The sequence below is a fragment of the Musca autumnalis genome, unplaced genomic scaffold, assembly GCF_047663935.1.
Source record: "Musca autumnalis isolate F117 unplaced genomic scaffold, ASM4766393v1 scaffold_1, whole genome shotgun sequence".
NCBI lineage: Eukaryota > Metazoa > Arthropoda > Insecta > Diptera > Muscidae > Musca > Musca autumnalis.
Genome location: NW_027411644.1, coordinates 309682264 through 309702198, shown reverse-complemented (window position 1 = coordinate 309702198; position 19935 = coordinate 309682264). Strand labels below are relative to the sequence as shown.

Here is a 19935-nt window from a genome sequence, read left to right as displayed (position 1 = left end):
TACAATCTGCTGAAAAAAAATTCAAAACGATTCGAGAGGACTCTTAAATTTCCCTTTTCCGAATTTTGTGTGGGAGGTACCCTAAGGACCGATATAGTCATATCCGATCTATATATGGAAGGAATAATAATATATGGAAAGTTTGGAGCAAATCGATTGCTCACTTCGCCAGTTATCGTTCACACAATTTTTCGAAAACAATTTTGAACTTTTTTGGGGGAGGTGCGGACCGACATAGCCAACATTCGAACTTAAACAAATTTTGAGCAAAATATTACGTTGTATAAAATTTGGTTCTAATCGGTAGATCCGTTCGAGAGAGACAGATATATACTTGGGGTCTAAAACCAATATTTCGATGAGACACATCTTTGGTCGTATTTTGTTTGTATCCCCTTTACCCTAAATCCTGAGGTATAAAATAGGTGGCGAGGCGACCCGATGTTGCAATATTTGTATAAAAATCCAATTTGACAACTGAACTGAAAATTTCTCTGTCATGATAGAGACAATTTGTAGCATGGGAGGAAATTGTGGTTCTCTACACAAAACACATTATATATCAGGCAGTAGGTGCGTTTTCTAGCAGACACATTATTGCAATTTGCATCAGGGGAAAGATCAGTAGTTATTTTTCCATATATAGGCTACTTTGGCGGTATATGCCCTCCAGGAATGAAAATATGGACCAAAAATAAAATTTGTATATTTTTCATACAAAAGTAATGGTGTATGTCAACCGCTAAATAATATCAGATCATCATGCAAAATTATAGGCATTTTCGTCAACCTAAACTCTTACCTTGTGTAAAATTTCGTGACTACTGAGCTATAATTGCGACCTCTATCTGCTTTATGATTACACTACAAACAAAAAACTGGATATATTAGGCTGTAACTCTGTTATCTGATCACGCACATCAACATAATTGACATCAATTAAAAGGTCAAGAGATCGCCTTCTAAATATAAATCACAAGTGGGGAATGTGTCTTTCAGGAACAAAGATATAAGCTGTTTATTAAAAAATTTCACAATTTTCACACAAAAGTTGTGGTCCATTTAACCCTCTAAATATTATCTGATCACCATCTCAAATTGCAAGCTTCAAGTTTGTCATATACTCTTGCTTTATTTAAAATTTCGAGGCGATCGGACTATTATTGCGACCAACAGAGCAGCTACAAAATCGGATAAAAATGATGTTTTTGGTCCATTTCACCCGCTAAATATTTCACGATCATCACCAATTAAAATAGCGATCTATTCTGATGTGAAACCGACCTCCATACCAAATTTCGTGACGATCGGTCCATAATTGCGGCCTGGAGTTTGATTACAATTTATAATGGACAGACGGACACACGGACGGACGGACGGACACACATCTCAAAATCGCTTTATCTCGCCGAGATATGAAGATTGGTATACCACATTGGGGGTCTCCGACGAATATTTCGCGGTGTTACATGAATTTTTCCCAAAACAAACTTATAATACCCTTTCCACATAGTGGTGTAGGGTATAAAAAGGAATATTTGATGAATTATGATAACATTGAATAAAGTACAGTGAATGACAAAATTGATAACAAATTATTATTGAAATACATAACTTGCGCAACAACCAGTTAGACATTAAGAGAGACAGATGAACGGACAGCGCTAATTAGACTCCAAATTGTCTGAAACTAATTTCGTCCAAATATACTTGGGGTCTAAAATCTATATTTCGATGAGACACATCTTTGGTCGTATTTTGTTTGTATCCCCTTTACCCTAAATCCTGAGGTAAAAAATAGGTGGCGAGGCGACCCCATGTTGCAATATTTGTATAAAAATCCAATTGAACTGAAAATTTCTCTGTTATGATAGAGACACTTTGTAGGATAGGAGGAAATTGTGGTTCTCTACACAAAACACATTATATATTAGGCAGTAGGCCCGCTATCTAGCAGACACATTTTTGCAATTTGCGTTATGGGAAAAGTCAGTAGTTATTATTCCATATGTAGGCTACTTTGCCGGTATATGCCCTCCAGGAATGAAAATATGGACCAAAAATAAAATTTGTATATATTTCATACAAAAGTAATGGTGTATGTTAACCGCTAAATAATATCAGATCATCATGTAAAATTATAGGCGTTTTCTTCAATTTAAACTCTTACCTCGTGCAAAATTTCGTGACTATTGAGCTATAATTGCGACCTCTAGCGGGTTTATGATTACACTACAAACAAAAAACTGGATATATTATTCTGTAACTCTGTTATCTGATAACGTATATCAACATAATTGACATCAATTGAAAGGCCAAGAGATCATCTTCCAAATATAACACACGAGTAGGGAATGTGTCTTTCAGGAACAAAGATATAAGCTGTTTATTAAAAATTTTCACAATTTTCACACAAATGTTTTGGTCCATTTAACCCTCTAAATATTATCTGATCGCCATCTCAAATTGCAAGCTTCTTCTTTGTCATATACTCTTACCTAATTTAAAATTTCGAGGCGATCGAACTATTATTGCGACCTACAGAGCAGCTACAAAATCGGATAAAAATTATGTTTTTGGTCCATTTCACCCGCTAAATATTTCACGATCATCACCAATTAAAATAGCGATCTATTCTGATGTGAAACCGACCTCCATACCAAATTTCGTGACGATCGGTCCATAATTGCGGCCTGGAGTTTGATTACAATTTATAATGGGCAGACGGACACACGGACGGACGGACACACATCTCAAAATCGCTTTATCTCGTCGAGATATGAAGATTGGTATACCACATTGGGGGTCTCCGACGAATATTTCGCGGTGTTACATGAATTTTTCCCAAAAAAAACTTATAATACCCGTTCCACATAGTGGTGTAGGGTATAAAAATCAACTATGCCTCTAGAAGGCTGAATTTTTTTTTTTTAAAATCAACTATGCGTCTAGAAGGCTGAATTTTTTTTAAAAAAATCAACTATGCCTCTAGAAATCTAAAAAAAATTATTTAAAAAAATCAACTATGCCTCTAGAAATCTAAAAAAAATTATTTAAAAAATCCACGTTGCCTTTAGAAGTCTAAAAAAAATATTTAAAAAACCCACGTTGCCTTTAGAAGTCTAAAAAAATTATTTAAAAAATCCACGTTGCCTTTAGAAGTCTAAAAAAATTATTTAAAAAATCCACGTTGCCTTTAGAAGTCTAAAAAAATTATTTAACTAATCCACGTTGCCTCTACAAGTCTGAAGAATTATTTAAAAAATCCACGTTGCCTTTAGAAGTCTAAAAAAATTATTTAAAAAATCCACGTTGCCTTTAGAAGTCTAAAAAAATTATTTAAAAAATCCACGTTGCCTTTAGAAGTCTAAAAAAATTATTTAAAAAATCCACGTTGCCTCTACAAGTCTGAAGAATTATTTAAAAAATCCACGTTGCCTTTAGAAGTCTAAAAAAATTATTTAAAAAATCCACATTGCCTTTAGAAGTCTAAAAAAATTATTTAAAAATCCACGTTGCCTTTAGAAGTCTAAAAAAATTATTTAAAAAATCCACGTTGCCTTTAGAAGTCTAAAAAAATTATTTAAAAAATCCACGTTGCCTTTAGAAGTCTAAAAAAATTATTTAAAAAATCCACGTTGCCTCTACAAGTCTGAAAAAATTATTTAAAAAATCCACGTTTCCTTTAGAAGTCTAAAAAAATTATTTAAAAAATCCACGTTGCCTTTAGAAGTCTAAAAAAATTATTTACAAAATCCACGTTGCCTCTACAAGTCTGAAGAATTATTTAAAAAATCCACGTTGCCTTTAGAAGTCTAAAAAAATTATTTAAAAAATCCACGTTGCCTTTAGAAGTCTAAAAAAATTATTTAAAAAATCCACGTTGCCTCTACAAGTCTGAAGAATTATTTAAAAAATCCACGTTGCCTTTAGAAGTCTAAAAAAATTATTTAAAAAATCCAAGTTGCCTTTAGAAGCCTGAAAAAAAATTATTTAAAAAATCCACGTTGCCTTTAGAAGCCTGAAAAAATTATTTAAAAAATCCAAAATGCCTTTAGAAGCCTGAAAAAAATTATTTAAAAAATCCACGTTGCCTTTAGAAGCCTGAGAAAAATTATTTAAAAAATCCACGTTGCCTTTAGAAGCCTGAAAAAAATTATTTAAAAAAATCCACGTTGCCTTTAGAAGCCTGAGAAAAATTATTTTAAAAATCCACGTTGCCTTTAGAAGTCTAAAAAAATTATTTAAAAAATCCACGTTGCCTTTAGAAGTCTAAAAAAATTATTTAAAAAATCCACGTTGCGAATAGAAGTCTAATAAAATTATTAAAAAAATCCACGTTGCCTTTAGAAGTCTAAAAAAAATTATTAAAAAAATCCATTTTTGCCTTTAGAAGTCTAAAAAAAAATTATTTAAAAAATCCACGTTGCCTTTAGAAGTCTAAAAAAAAATTATATAAAAAATCCACGTTGCCTTTAGAAGTCTAAAAAAAATTATTTAAAAAATCCACGTTGCCTGTAGAAGTCTAAAAAAAATTATATAAAAAATTCACGTTGCCTTTAGAAGTCTAAAAAAATTATTTAAAAAATCCATATTGCCTGTAGAAGTCTAAAAAAATATTTAAAAAATCCACGTTGCCTTTAGAAGTCTAAAAAAATTATTTAAAAAATCCACGTTGCCTTTTGAAGTCTAAAAAATTTATTTAAAAAACCACGTTGCCTTTAGAAGCCTGAAAAAAATTATTTAAAAAATCCACATTGGCTCCAGAATGCTGAAAAATTATTTAAAAAAAATCCACCTTGCCTCTAGAGGCTGAAAAATTATTTAAAAAATCCACGTTGCCTCTAAAGGATGAAAAAATTATTTAAAAAATCCACGTTGCCTCTAAAGGATGAAAAAATTATTTAAAAAATCCACGTTGCCTCTAAAAGGCTGAAAAAAAATATTTAAAAAATCCACGTTGCCTCTAAAAGGCTGAAAAAATTATTTAAAAAATCCACATTGGCTCCAGAATGCTGAAAAATTATTTAAAAAAAAAACCACCTTGCCTCTAAAAGGCTGAAAAAAAAAAAATATTTAAAAAATCCACGTTACCTCTAAAAGTCAGAAAAAATTATTTGAAAAATCCACATTGCCTCTAAAAGGCTGAAAACATTTATTTAAAAAAATCCACGTTGCGTTTGGAAGGCTTAAAAAATTATTTAAAAAATCCACGATGCATGTATAAGGCTGAAAAAAATGTTTAAAAAATCCACATTGGTTAGGGAAAGCTGAAAACTTTGTCTAAAAAATCCACGTTGCGTGTGTAGGGCTGAAACATTATTTTAAAAATCCACGTTGGATATGGTAAGCTGAAAAAATATTTAAAAATCCACTTTGGGTATGGTAAGCTGAAAAAATATTTAAAAATCCACGTTGCCTCTTGAAGGCTGAAAAAATAGTTTAAAAACATTTTGCTGATATCGTTGTCGAAAAATATATTCCCTATTTTGTTTATATCAAATTATTACAAAATTCTTCTTTTTCAAGTAATTTGATCAATTGCAATTTATTGTGACGGCATTGAATACAAAGCAAATTGTCTTACTTGTAATTATTTTCAATTTTGTTATTACACAAAAATAATGCTAAAATGCTTGTTCAACACTGCATTGTTTTTCTCATCATAAACACAAATTAATATACAACAATAATAACAATAAACCTAATAAAACGTTTATGATTTCAGTTTGTAAAACTGTTTATAACTTTCTTTGTTATGTCTGAGGTGTCACGTTTAGATTGTCTTTCGGAAAAGATATCAAGTTAACAAACAGCTGCGAGGTAGCTTATAATCAGAGGAGGGGATTATCTTCTTCTTCTCTTTCTTTGCAATTGAAATGAAAAATTATTTAATTTTATAGACTACGCATAATAGACCAAGGATTTGAGTATACTAACAGAAGCTATTTAAGAAGTTCTGCAAAAACTATTGGTGATTCGGAAAAGGGACATTAGCAATAGGCCAAACAAGGCGGGAGCAACCCGCTAGAAGTATATAGACATCACATATATGTATGTATGTATTTAAGCTATAATGGATATAGGCACATTTTTTAATTAACTTCAATAAACCAAATGACGTACTTCAATAATTAAACATTAATTAATTTTATTTAATTAATTGTTATTTAAATATTTAAACACCGTGAAATTTACGTATAAAAAAACTACATAATTTTTCCCTGCTTCTGCTTTAAATACAAATTAAATTACAAGTTTTTTCTTTGCTCTCCCTCTCTGCCAGTTCCTTTTAAATGTTACAAACTGTTATTACAACAAAACTATAGCACAAAATTGCAACTAAATTGTTTGCATAATTTAATCTGCTGTTGGCTGTAACTCGCTCTCTCTACATAACGACTACAGCAGTGCCTCTGATGATAATTATTTTTTTTAACTCATTACCATTTTGCATTGGAAATTACACATGGCAACACAATTCCCGGAAATGCATTTGTATTAGAATATGCAAAATTGTATTGTGGTGCATTCATCTTAACCGCCACAACCACCATTACCAACCACATATTGGTGTTTACACTAAGTGGGTGTGTGTGTGTGTACTTCAATGATTCTGTCTGAAACTATTAGAGTCTGAATAGTCGTCGCAGGTTACTTACTATGACTACATTTGCCATAAACAAGTTCAACACAAAATCGATTTAATTATCTTTGTTGTAAATGAGCTGACTTTATTTGTCATTACAATACGAGGGGTAGTATAATAAATTTTGTTTAATAAGGGAACTATGGATTCCAGCAGATTATTCTTTTGAGAAGAAACAACAATGATGTAGGGGGTGATTGATGACAAAGAACGACTCTGATGGGCAAAAACAAAGTGAAGGGGATTGGTTTCGGCCAGCGGCTCCCACCTCAGTATACATAGAGATACATAGGGTGGGTGCATTTCAGGGGTTGCTCTGGACTCGTCCATGTGAGGGACTACGACAGAGATTATGTTGCTTGCATGTGTCGTGAACACGGCCCCCAGTGAGTGGGGACTAGCTTTTCTATTTACCAATCTGTCAATACAGACACATCTCGCAAGAACCTGGCTCTAATGACCCGTACATGAAATGTATGGGGGGCAGCAGTCAGGTGTGGAACTGCCTAGATAGAGTTGCTGTACGTATACACTCGCCGATAAATATCTGTATCTTAGGTTACGAGCCTAACATTAGCCCGCTCTTGGAAGATCATAACCGACTGGCCTTGGGGGATTTTAATGCTCATCACGAGTTGTGGCATTAGGTCCTGGGAAAAGACACGAGGTGTATAAGCTAGCTGAGCAGATTGATGGCTCTACGTTTTTCACAGTCAATGAGGACGCCCTGCCAGAGTTCGCGGAGTGTTCCATAGTTCTCCAGATAGTGTATTCTAAAATCTGGTCCATCAGCAGGCCACCCGACTCTTTATCGCCTCTGAACGCCACCGAGAAAGCTAATAGACCTGGTTTCAGAGAATTCACTAATCACAGATTCAGAGAACAGCCCAAACCTACTGATATCAGGGTAGCAGAAAGGATGTTCCGAAATATAATCACACAGCTGCAGCCGCTCGCTATATACCTGCTGGCCGAATGCCCGCAGTGAGGCCAAATTTCCCTGCAGAGCCGGCGAAACTAGCAAATGAGCGTAATGAGCTTCGTCGTGCCAACCCCAGTGACCCCACAGTCGGGGAGATGAGACTGGAAATTAACAGGAAAAATTAGCGGAACCAGAATAAGTGAATTGTATCCCCGCCGGGGATAACAATCTTGGCGTGATGCGGGGGTGATGGATATCACCGTTATCCCATCTCAGTCGTCCAACGTAGCTCTCTCTTGTGCCTTGGAGAGCTCCAACCTCACGGTCGGGGATCCTGCTCCCTCAGGGGCTGATTTGTCGGTCGGTTCCGATAAGCCTTCCCTATGCAGGCAAGATGCTTTGGTGGAAGAGGTTGTGGAGGAGGATACGACGACGGCCTCTCCCATGTCCCCTCAACCAAAGCTAACAAGTCTAGGCAGAAAAAAGACAGGTATAACTACCGTCGTCTACTGCCAAAGATTCGTTGGCAAAGACCCCTCCGAGGTGACTCAGTCGGAGTTTAGGGAGATTGGTTTGAAGATCCAATTTGTGAGGCGTTTCAAGAGGAAATATCTTCACATTGAAAAGATCTTCCTTCCAATCGATCAAATTCCGACCCTTGTAACGGCTGCAGTTTCCAGCCCAGTGGCTGTGACAAAGGCAACCTCTACAGGGAAACTAACAAACTCAATGGTGACGAACTGCTCGAGTCCTTTGCGGACATCCTTGATGACCGCGGTAGGATCGGGCAGCCCGGCTCCATTGGCCCCGAAGACGACAGAACGTAAGGGAAACACTGGAGTGATCCATCCCGCTTCGAAGTTGGCGCAGGAAAGGTTGCAGCCACAAGCAAGACAGCCGCTAAAGGTACCGCCTATCTCGACTGTCTCGTCGGTGGCTGTTACCGGACCTGGGGGGTAAAGAAAGGTGTAGGTCCGATCAGGGGCGACGACTGGGCAACAGACCACTGTGGGTGTGCAATCCCACGGCAGCGGGTTCTATCGTACCGGATTGACTCGAAACCGTAGTGTTTCGTCCAGCGGCTGCCAACCCAGCATCAAACCTATGCTTCTACGTAGGTTTGTATGCTGCTACAACAACAACAGACCACTGTAAAGCCATCGGCACCTGTTAGACCTCACCCTTCTCTTATTAAGAGCAGTGCTGACGCTATGAGAAGCTATGGGGCGGTGCCGGGAGATGGGCCATCGACCTCGAAACAGGGCGGATATTCATAGACATCTGCGCAGGAATGCGTTAAGAGGGTCAGGTCTTCTGAGGATCCGCATCCTGTTGCCAAGTGGGTGGTGGATCGTCGACCGAACAGCCACATAGACTCGCACTCACGTGACCTCAGTCACGTTTGGCGACGTTACGCTGATTGATCCAAAGAGACTAGCAAGTCCTTTGCGGACATCCTTGATGACCGCGGTAGGATCGGGCAGCCCGGCTCCATTGGCCCCGAAGACGACAGAACGTAAGGGAAACACTGGTGTGATCCCTCCCGCTTCGAAGTTGGCGCAGGAAAAGTTGCAGCCACAAGGAAGACAGCCGCTAAAGGTACCGCCTATCTCGACTGTCTCGTCGGTGGCTGTTACCGGACCTGGGGGGTAAAGAAAGGTGTAGGTCCGATCAGGGGCGACGACTGTACAGAGGACTGGGCAACAGACCACTGTGGGTGTGCAATGCCACGGCAGCGGGTTCTATCGTACCGGATTGACTCGAAACCGTAGTGTTTCGTCCAGCGGCTGCCAACCCAGCATCAAACCTATGCTCCTACGTAGGTTTGTATGCTGCTACAACAACAACAGACCACTGTAAAGCCATCGGCACCTGTTAGACCTCACCCTTCTCTTATTAAGAGCAGTGCTGACGCTATGAGAAGCTATGGGGCGGTGCGGGGAGATGGGCCATCGACCTCGAAACAGGGCGGATATTCAAAGACATTTGCGCAGGAATGCGTTAAGAGGGTCAGGTCTTCTGAGGATCCGCATCCTGTTGCCAAGTGAGTGGTGGATCGTCGACCGAACAGCCACATAGACTCGCACTCACGTGACCTCAGTCACGTTTGGCGACGTTACGCTGATTGATCCAAAGAGACTCGCAAGTTATTTTAATCGACAGTTTGTTGTGCACCCCGGCAGAGTCGTGGCGTAGAGAAGAATACTACGTCACATTAGATCTCTTCTCGCCGAGGTTAAACCACCACACTTTACAATGGAAGATGTTGCGAGTGCCATCAGGAACGCTAGATCATCCAAAAGATTAGGTCCTGACGATATTTTCATGGTAATGCTGACACAGCTGGAACAGACCGGAGTTGAGTACATTACTTAAGTTCTAAAACTGAGGCTATCCTCCCACTTCGTGTCCAAAATCTGGAAAATGGGTAGGGTGGTTCCGCTATTGAAGCCAGGAAGGATTACAGCAAAGGTGAATCGTACAGACAGATTTCGCTTTTGTCGCCCCAATTAACCAGTCCAAGTCGTGCGATGGGACATAGTTGGTGGCGCTCGACTTATCAAAAGCCTTTGATACTGTCAAGCACTCCACGCTGTTTAGAGACATTGAGCAAACAACCCTCCGGCCAAGCATGAAACGTTGTGTAATCAATTATATGCGTGGACGCCAGTCGTACGTGGAATTCAGGAACAAGAAGTCCAAGCCCCGTAGAGTGAAACAGGATGTTCCTTTAAGATTCTTTAATCTTTAACCTCTAAATCCGCCCTTTCCTCCATTGAGATCGTAACGGTACCTTCCTTGATGTTATTTGTGAAAGACTGAACTCCTATTTGACCGGTCTTACTACCTTTTTCCGCTCGAATAATATGCAAATATCCGCCACAAAATCTACGGCTACTAAGTTCACCACATGGATGGCAGAGGTGAGAACTTAGTTGATGAATGTCATGGTCGATGATGGCAGTATTCCGACCACTAACTACCCCAAGATTTTAGGGAGTTACATTCGACAGCATGTTCATGTCGTCCACGCATGCCACAGCTTCCTGCGATAAGCTGAGATGTAGGAACAAGGTCATCAAGTCCCTAGCCGGCATATAACGCGATAGGTTGATCTGTGGTAAGCTATGCGGCGTCAGTATGATGGTTGGCGAATATAAGTGCAACGCGATAGAAAAATATCCAAACCCTTCAGAATGCCGCCTTGAGAACTGCAATAGGGTGCCTCCTCATGTCGTAAGTGGACCATTTACATGAGGATACAAAGATTCTTCCAGTACATCAACACAATGGCATGCTTTCGTTGCCGTACTTACTCGGGTGTTACCGTGAGAGCCATCATAGTCACCATTAGGCATTCAGAGTCCAGATTTACATTTACATTACATTGGAAAAAGTAAGCATACCCCATTTCTATGGAGCTAGGTGTAAAATTAGTAGATATTTGTTTTTTATTACCTTGACGAAAACTTATTAACCTCAACCCCACCTGGCACACTAAACCCGTTAAAATTTAAATTAAAAATAAACCACCCAAACAAGACCGAAGCCATGTAAACTGTTCAATTACATTGGGTTTGATGTAGAAATTACAAAGTCAAACAAAGCATCAGTTAACATCATCATCATCATCACGTTGTGCTGCTGTTGTTGTTGTTATCATCATTGTTTTACAACACTGTTTACAAAATAATGTCATGATGTAAATATTCCGCCTACACACAGAGACCCCGAACATGTAAATTACGTGTACATGTTTGTATAAGGAGCACCACTAATAGTTATTTGTTTGTTTTCTATCCCGCAGAGGCTCAGGCTCAACGTCATTCCGCACAACGTACAATGCCTGACTCATCCAGCAGCACACCAGCCTCATCCGGTGAAATTGTGAATAATGTTGGCAATATGGAATACAATACCCAGACGCGTGTATTTTCCGCTAGTTTCAGGTATGTACAAATTTCCCCAGGGAGAAAGAAAAAGACGTGGAGAAATGGTCTCTGTCCACTCCCACCCACCACACCCTATCAAATATTACATGCTATTGCAATTCATTGTGTAACAAGTTGCCGTTTTGTGAAATTCACAAAGACGACATTATCGTCATCATCATTGTCAGCATTGTTATCGTCAATGGTGTCCATAAATTATTTTCCAACATTTTTCCTCATGTCTTCATCTTGTTTTGTATTTTGTAAATTCTATTTTTAGAACAATGCAGTTGAAGAAAATAAAACGTGCCGAGAAAAAGGGCACCGAAAGTGTCATGGATGAGAAGTTTGCTTTATTATTTTATACATCTGTTGTAGTCAATGATTATAGGATTAGGGTAAGTAATGACGTGCAAACGTTTATTGGGTAATATCACCTCCACTAATTATGTCCCCGTCTTCCTTTCAGGTCTGGACATTGTCATTGCCCGTTGTGGTTATTGTGCATGGCAATCAAGAGCCACAGTCATGGGCAACCATTACATGGGACAATGCTTTCTCCGATATTGTACGTGAACCTTTCCAAGTGCCCGAACGTGTTGCGTGGTCACAGCTAGCCATGGCATTGAATACCAAATTTGAGTCATCAACTGGCCGTGCCCTAACCGAAGACAATTTGAATTTTTTGCGTAAGTAAAGAAATATTTGCAGCAAAGGCTGAAAAATTATTTAAAAAACTTACTTTGCCTGAAAATGCTGAACAATTATTTAAAAGACTTACTTTGCCTGTATAGGACCGAAAAATTATTTTAAAAATTCAAGTAGCCTTCAGAAGGCTGAAAAAAATATTTTAAAAATTCAAGTAGCCTTCAGAAGGCTGAAAAAAATATTTTAAAAATTCAAGTAGCCTTCAGAAGGCTGAAAAAAAAATATTTAAAAAATCCACGTTGCCTTTAGATGACTGAAAAAATTATTTAAAAAATCCACGTTGCCTTTAAAAGACCGGAAAAATTATTTAAAAAATCCACGTTGCCTTTAAAAGACCGGAAAAATTATTTAAAAAATCCACGTTGCCTTTAAAAGACCGGAAAATTATTTAAAAAATCCACGTTGCCTTTAAAAGACCGGAAAAATTATTTAAAAAATCCACGTTGCCTTTAAAAGACCGGAAAAATTATTTAAAAAATCCACGTTGCCTTTAAAAGACCGGAAAAATTATTTAAAAAATCCACGTTGCCTTTAAAAGACCGGAAAAATTATTTAAAAAATCCATGTTGCCTTTAAAAGACCGGAAAAATTATTTAAAAAATCCACGTTGCCTTTAAAAGACCGGAAAAATTATTTAAAAAATCCACGTTGCCTTTAAATGACCGGAAAAATTATTTAAAAAATCCATGTTGCCTTTAAAAGACAGGAAAAATTATTTAAAAAATCCACGTTGCCATTAAAAGTCCGGAAAAATTATTTAAAAAATCCACGTTGCCTTTAGAAGGCTGAAAAAATTATTTAAAAAATCCACGTTGCCATTAAAAGTCCGGAAAAATTATTTAAAAAATCCACGTTGCCTTTAGAAGGCTGAAAAAATTATTTAAAAAATCCACGTTGCCTTTAGAAGGCTGAAAAAAATTATTTAAAAAATCCACGTTGCCTTTAGAAGGCTGAAAAAATTATTTAAAAAATCCACGTTGCCTTTAGAAGTCAGAAAAAAATTATTTAAAAAATCCACGTTGCCTTTAGAAGTCAGAAAAAAATTATTTAAAAAATCCAGGTTGCCTTTAGAAGACCGAAAAAAATTATTTAAAAAATCCACGTTGCCTTTAGAAGACCGAAAAAAATTATTTAAAAAATCCACGTTGCCTGTAGAAGGCTAAACTAATTATTTAAATAATTTTAAAAATCCGCTTTGCCTTTAGATTGCTGAAAAAATAGTTTTAAAAATCCACGTTGCCTTTAGATGCCTGAAAAAATTATTTTAAAAATCTACGTTGCATTTAGATGCCTGAAAAATTATTTTTAAAATCCACGTTGCCTTTAGAAGGCTGAAAAAATTATTTAAAAAATCCACGTTGCCTTTAGAAGGCTGAAAAAATTATTTAAAAAATCCACGTTGCCTTTAGAAGGCTGAAAAAATTATTTAAAAAATCCACGTTGCCTTTAGAAGGCTGAAAAAATTATTTAAAAAATCCACGTTGCCTTTAGAAGGCTGAAAGAATTATTTAAAAAATCCACGTTGCCTTAAGAAGGCTGAAAAAATTATTTAAAAAATCCACGTTGCCTTTAGAAGGCTGAAAAAATTATTTAAAAAATCCACGTTGCCTTTAGAAGGCTGAAAAAATTATTTAAAAAATCCACGTTGCCTTTAGAAGGCTGAAAAAATTATTTAAAAAATCCACGTTGCCTTTAGAAGGCTGAAAAAATTATTTAAAAAATCCACGTTGCCTTTAGAAGGCTGAAAAAATTATTTAAAAAATCCACGTTGCCTTTAGAAGGCTGAAAAAATTATTTAAAAAATCCACGTTGCCTTTAGAAGGCTGAAAAAATTATTTAAAAAATCCACGTTGCCTTTAGAAGGCTGAAAAAATTATTTAAAAAATCCACGTTGCCTTTAGAAGGCTGAAAAAATTATTTAAAAAATCCACGTTGCCTTTAGAAGGCTGAAAAAATTATTTAAAAAATCCACGTTGCCTTTAGAAGGCTGAAAAAATTATTTAAAAAATCCACGTTGCCTTTAGAAGGCTGAAAAAATTATTAAAAAAATCCACGTTGCCTTTAGAAGGCTGAAAAAATTATTTAAAAAATCCACGTTGCCTTTAGAAGGCTGAAAAAATTATTTAAAAAATCCACGTTGCCTTTAGAAGGCTGAAAAAATTATTTAAAAAATCCACGTTGCCTTTAGAAGGCTGAAAAAATTATTTAAAAAATCCACCTTGCCTTTAGAAGGCTGAAAAAATTATTTTAAAAATCCACGTTGCCTTTAGAAGGCTGAAAAAAATTAGTTAAAAAATCCATGTTGCCTTTAGAAGGCTGAAAACAGTTATTTAAAAAATCCATGTTGCCAATAGAAGGCTCAACAAATTATTTTAAAAAATCTACTTTGCTTTTAAAAGGCTGAAAAAATATTTTAAAAATCCACGCTGCCTTTAGAAGGCTGAAAAAAATTATTTAAAAAATCCACGTTGCCTTTAGATGGCTGAAAAAATAATTTTAAAAATCCACGTTGCCTTTAGATGGCTGAAAAAATAATTTTAAAAATCCACGTTGCCTTTAGATGGCTGAAAAAATAATTTTAAAAATCCACGTTGCCTTTAGATGGCTGAAAAAATAATTTTAAAAATCCACGTTGCCTTTAGATGGCTGAAAAAATAATTTTAAAAATCCACGTTGCCTTTAGATGGCTGAAAAAATAATTTTAAAAATCCACGTTGCCTTTAGATGGCTGAAAAAATAATTTTAAAAATCCACGTTGCCTTTAGATGGCTGAAAAAATAATTTTAAAAATCCACGTTGCCTTTAGATGGCTGAAAAAATAATTTTAAAAATCCACGTTGCCTTTAGATGGCTGAAAAAATAATTTTAAAAATCCACGTTGCCTTTAGATGGCTGAAAAAATAATTTTAAAAATCCACGTTGCCTTTAGATGGCTGAAAAAATAATTTTAAAAATCCACGTTGCCTTTAGATGGCTGAAAAAATAATTTTAAAAATCCACGTTGCCTTTAGATGGCTGAAAAAATAATTTTAAAAATCCACGTTGCCTTTAGATGGCTGAAAAAATAATTTTAAAAATCCACGTTGCCTTTAGATGGCTGAAAAAATAATTTTAAAAATCCACGTTGCCTTTAGATGGCTGAAAAAATAATTTTAAAAATCCACGTTGCCTTTAGATGGCTGAAAAAATAATTTTAAAAATCCACGTTGCCTTTAGATGGCTGAAAAAATAATTTTAAAAATCCACGTTGCCTTTAGATGGCTGAAAAAATAATTTTAAAAATCCACGTTGCCTTTCTTGGGAATATGTGTCTTCTTTCTTCTTTTCGGAAAGATTTTCCCCTTATATATTTGCCAATTAAGCGGAACACAAAGATATTCAATTTTATACAAAATTTATTAAGGAACAAAAACAATTGACAAATTGAAATTCAGAACAACACTACTAGACGACAAGCAATAGAATCGATAGAAAGAAAAAAAAAATATTTGACATTTTCAAATTACAATACACAATATTTTTCAAAGAAGAATATGTTTGTTGAAACAATTTAAAGCAAAGTATTTTGATACAAAGTGTTTTCCCAACACTCCACCACAACATGCATATTCTTTACATTTTGAGTTACTTCAAATTGATTAAATTGACAAATTTCTGATGTTTCGATTTCGCTAGGTTCTTTGTAAATATGTCGGCAACCATATCATCTGTTGGACAATAAACCAATTTTATTGTATTTGATTTTATTAGATCCCGGATATGATGATACTTGATGTCCACATGCTTTGTCCTTTTATGATGAACCGGGTTGGATGCCAACTGCAAAGCTCCCTGATTGTCAACGTTGATAGTAACAGTTTCTTCGTTCAGAAATCCAAGTTCGCATAGTAATCGGCTTAAATATACAGCTTCCTTTGATGCGTTTGAAGTTGACACATACTCTGCTTCCGTACTACTCAAAGCGACTATATCTTGTTTCTTGGACTCCCAGGAAATCACACAATTTCCAATAAAAAATACTGATCCGGAATATGACGTGGAATCTGTAGTGCATCCGCCCCAATCAGCATCTGCGTAACCAATGAGTTTACCATTTCCACAACTAAAGTGCAGTTTCATATCTTTAGTTCCTTTCAAATATCGTAAAATATGTTTTGCTGCTGTCAAATGTTCCACGTGTGGATCCTTATTTCTTTGCGAAAGCTTGGTAACCGAATGGAGTATATCAGGGCGAGTTGTCAGAGCCAAGTACAGCAAGGAGCCGATCAGAGATTGATATTCGGTGGGATCTGTTTTTCTGCATTCACCTTCACACTTACTTTGAAAACCAGGAGAGAGTGGTACTGAAACTGGCTTACAGTTCTCCATACCGTACTCTTTCAAAATTTCATTTATAAAGTTAGTTTGACATATTTTAATCTCACCAGTTTTTCCATCTCGTTGAACTTCCATTCCCAGGAAGTGCTCTAACAATCCTTTATCGGTCACTTCAAAATTGGTTGCAATTTCCTCCTTCAGTTTCAAAATTTCCTTTTCATTTTCACATCCAATTATTAAATCATCCACATAGACAGCTATTAGCATTAAATGACCGTTTCGATTTGATTTATATAAACAAGGCTCGTTGTCACATCTTTCAAATCCAATCTTGCACAGAAAATCATTTAGCGTTGAGTTCCACTCCCGACCCGCTTGTTTAAGGCCATAAAGGGATTTGTTTAAGCGTAGGACTTTATTTTTGTTCTTCTCATCGATAAATCCTTCTGGCTGACGCATATAGATTTCTTCATGCAAATCTCCATGTAAATACGCGGTGACAACATCTAGTTGGTGCAAGTGCATTTTATGTTCTACTGCTAATGCAAGTATCATTCGAATACTTGAATATCTTACCACAGGCGAAAAAGTTTCATTGTAGTCTATGCCGAATTTCTGACTACAACCTTTAGCGACTAGCCGTGCTTTATATCGCTCCACCTGACCGTTCTTATTTTTCTTTGCTGCGAAAACCCATTTGCAATTGATTGGCTTACATCCAGGCGGAAGATCCTGCATTGTCCACGTATTCTTTTGATGATGCGATAGCATCTCATTCTCCATGGCTTGCTTCCACTTGGCACATAATTTACTGGATATTGCTTCTTTGTATGTTTTAGGAATACTATCCTCCACCACATTATTCAGTAAGTTGTATTCTTTTCGGGGACGACCAGGTCTACCATTTCGAATAATCTTAGGTCTACCTCGTCCTCTTCGGGCATCTGTAGGTTCAGGATTTTCTTGATCATCTGAAGAAGTAAATCCGAGAAATTCTTCTGTTTCTTGAAAACTGTCATCCGAACTTGACTGTTCCTCATCGATTTCTTCATTAGTCTCCTCTATTTCTCCTTCGACAGATTCCTGGGTTTCTAAGTTTTCCGATGGCACATAAAAATACATTTCTGGCACTTGCTCTTGAGATTTTTCTAATGTTTTATCTTCATCAAAGATAACGTCTCGTCTTTCCACAACTCTCTTAGATTTGTAATCGTAGAGCCTATAAGCTTTAGATACTAATGAATATCCAACCATGACCATTCTCTCGCCTTTTTCTTGAAACTTCCAAGTTGCCCTTTTGTTCAGCGCAACAGCTTTAGAACCAAAAACTCTCAAATGATTAACATTTGGTTTCCGACCAGACCATACCTCCATTGGAGTAGTGTTTTCCAAACTTTTTGATGGACTTCTATTTCTTAGATATGTTGCAGTAGCAACCGCTTCAGCCCACAAATTTTGATCGAGTCCTGATTCAATAAGAAGGCAACGTCCCATTTCAACTAATGTGCGATTTGCTCTTTCCGCTACACCATTTTGTTGTGGGGTGTAGGGGACAGTTAATTGCCTTTTAATACCATTGGTTTCAAGATACTTGTTAAATTCGTTGCTAAGGTATTCTCCACCATTATCGCTTCTCAAAGCTTTAATTTTGCAACCCGTTTGCAACTCCACCATGGTCTTAAATGCTTTAAACTTCTCGAAAACTTCGGACTTGTTCTTCATGAAATATGTGAATATCCTACGGGATTTATCATCAATAAATGTCACGAAGTACTTTGATCCACCAACTGAATCAACTCTCATCGGACCACATACGTCCGAATGAATCACTTCAAGCAAGTCCTTTGATCTTCTCTCCGATTGTTTGGGAAACGATGCAACGTGTATTTTTCCAGTCATACACACATCACATTTGTCGCTACAGTGGGAGTTGAATGTCATACCTTTGACCAAATTCTTTGAGCATAATTCTTTCAGACTCTGGTAATTTAGGTGTCCAAATCTTCTATGCCATAAACTATCGGAAGTGTTAATCGAACAAATTTGGTTACTTACAGGTTGAGCATCGAAAACGAACAAACCATTTTCCCTGGCAGCTCGCAATAACATACGGCCTTCATCCGTAATCATAGCACCATCTTTGAAAAATTTCACGGAACATCCATTTTCAACCATCTTGTTAACGGAAATAAAGTTTCCATTCAATTCTGGACAGTAAATGACATTCTTCAGCTTAATATTTAATCCTTTTACTCGCAATTCGACGAAACCTTTTCCTTTGGCTTTGATGACTTTCTTGTCGGCTAACATTATGGTTTCATCCGAATCTTCAAGACTTGTAAAATAATTCTTCAAGGAACACATATGGCTTGTTGCCCCACTGTCAACACACCATTGCGTTGAATTATTTTCTGTTTGCGCTCCGGCAGCAACAGCGATCACTGTGAACGATTTGTGTCCACCATCTTTGAACTTGCACTTGTTAGCGTAGTGACCCTTTTTGCCACAAATAAAACATGCACCTTTTTCTTTCTTTTGATCACTTTTCTTACCATCATTCCTTTTTCCTTTTACACCAACAGCCCCAAATGCTTGCTGATTTGATGATATATTTCCACTCGTACCTTGTTCTCGCCGATCCCATTCTTCCAATAATTTCTGTTTTAACACCATAAGGGTAGGAAGATTGTCCCTTGTTTCCATGGCTATTACAAAATTTTCATAATCCTTTTCCAAACTTGACAATAGGATTATTACCAAAAGTTCCTCCTGGATTTGAATCCCAGCTTCTGCCAGTTGATCTGAAATGCTAGAGAATTTGTTCAAATATTCAGACATATTTTTGCTGTCCTTCATGTTGACATTTAACAGCTTCTTATACAAGGACACTTTTTGCATAGGTCCACTAGGCTTATACACATCTTTAAGCTTTTCCCAGGCATCATTTGACGTACTGCAATTTTTGATGTAGTTCAGTTGGGAAGGCTTCACACAAAGAGTCAAAGAAGCAAGAGCCTTTTCATCAACATCGTCCCATGCTTGCTTTTGTTCGGCAGTCCAACTCGAAACTTTCTTTAGATCACCATTTACATGTTTCCAGCATCCCGAGTGAATGAGAACACTGCGCATTTGCACTGACCATGTCTCATAATTGTGTTCATCTAGCTTCTCAATCTGGAACATTGGAGACGACGCCATTTTAATTGTTTTCTATGTTCTTGCGTTAACCACACAATCCAATTCCGCTTAATATTGACCACAACGTTCTGGGCCCATAACCTCTTGGGAATATGTGTCTTCTTTCTTCTTTTCGGAAAGATTTTCCCCTTATATATTTGCCAATTAAGCGGAACACAAAGATATTCAATTTTATACAAAATTTATTAAGGAACAAAAACAATTGACAA

General features: G+C 36.6%; 1 protein-coding gene across 24 annotated transcripts in view; it reads left to right on the top strand.

The window, feature by feature from the left end:
• Stat92E (Signal transducer and transcription activator Stat92E) overlaps positions 1–19935 on the top strand; it is a 214738-nt gene that overhangs the window by 173310 nt on the left and 21493 nt on the right. For all 24 annotated transcript variants that reach the window (XR_012409230.1, XR_012409220.1, XR_012409221.1 and 21 more), the window contains 3 exons: positions 11380–11521; positions 11784–11901; positions 11973–12192. Coding sequence is in view for 13 of the 24 variants with exons in the window: in XM_073962202.1 (XP_073818303.1) it covers positions 11380–11521; positions 11784–11901; positions 11973–12192 (480 nt within the window). In the remaining 11 variants the exon portion in view is untranslated. The remainder of the gene's footprint in view (positions 1–11379; positions 11522–11783; positions 11902–11972; positions 12193–19935) is intronic.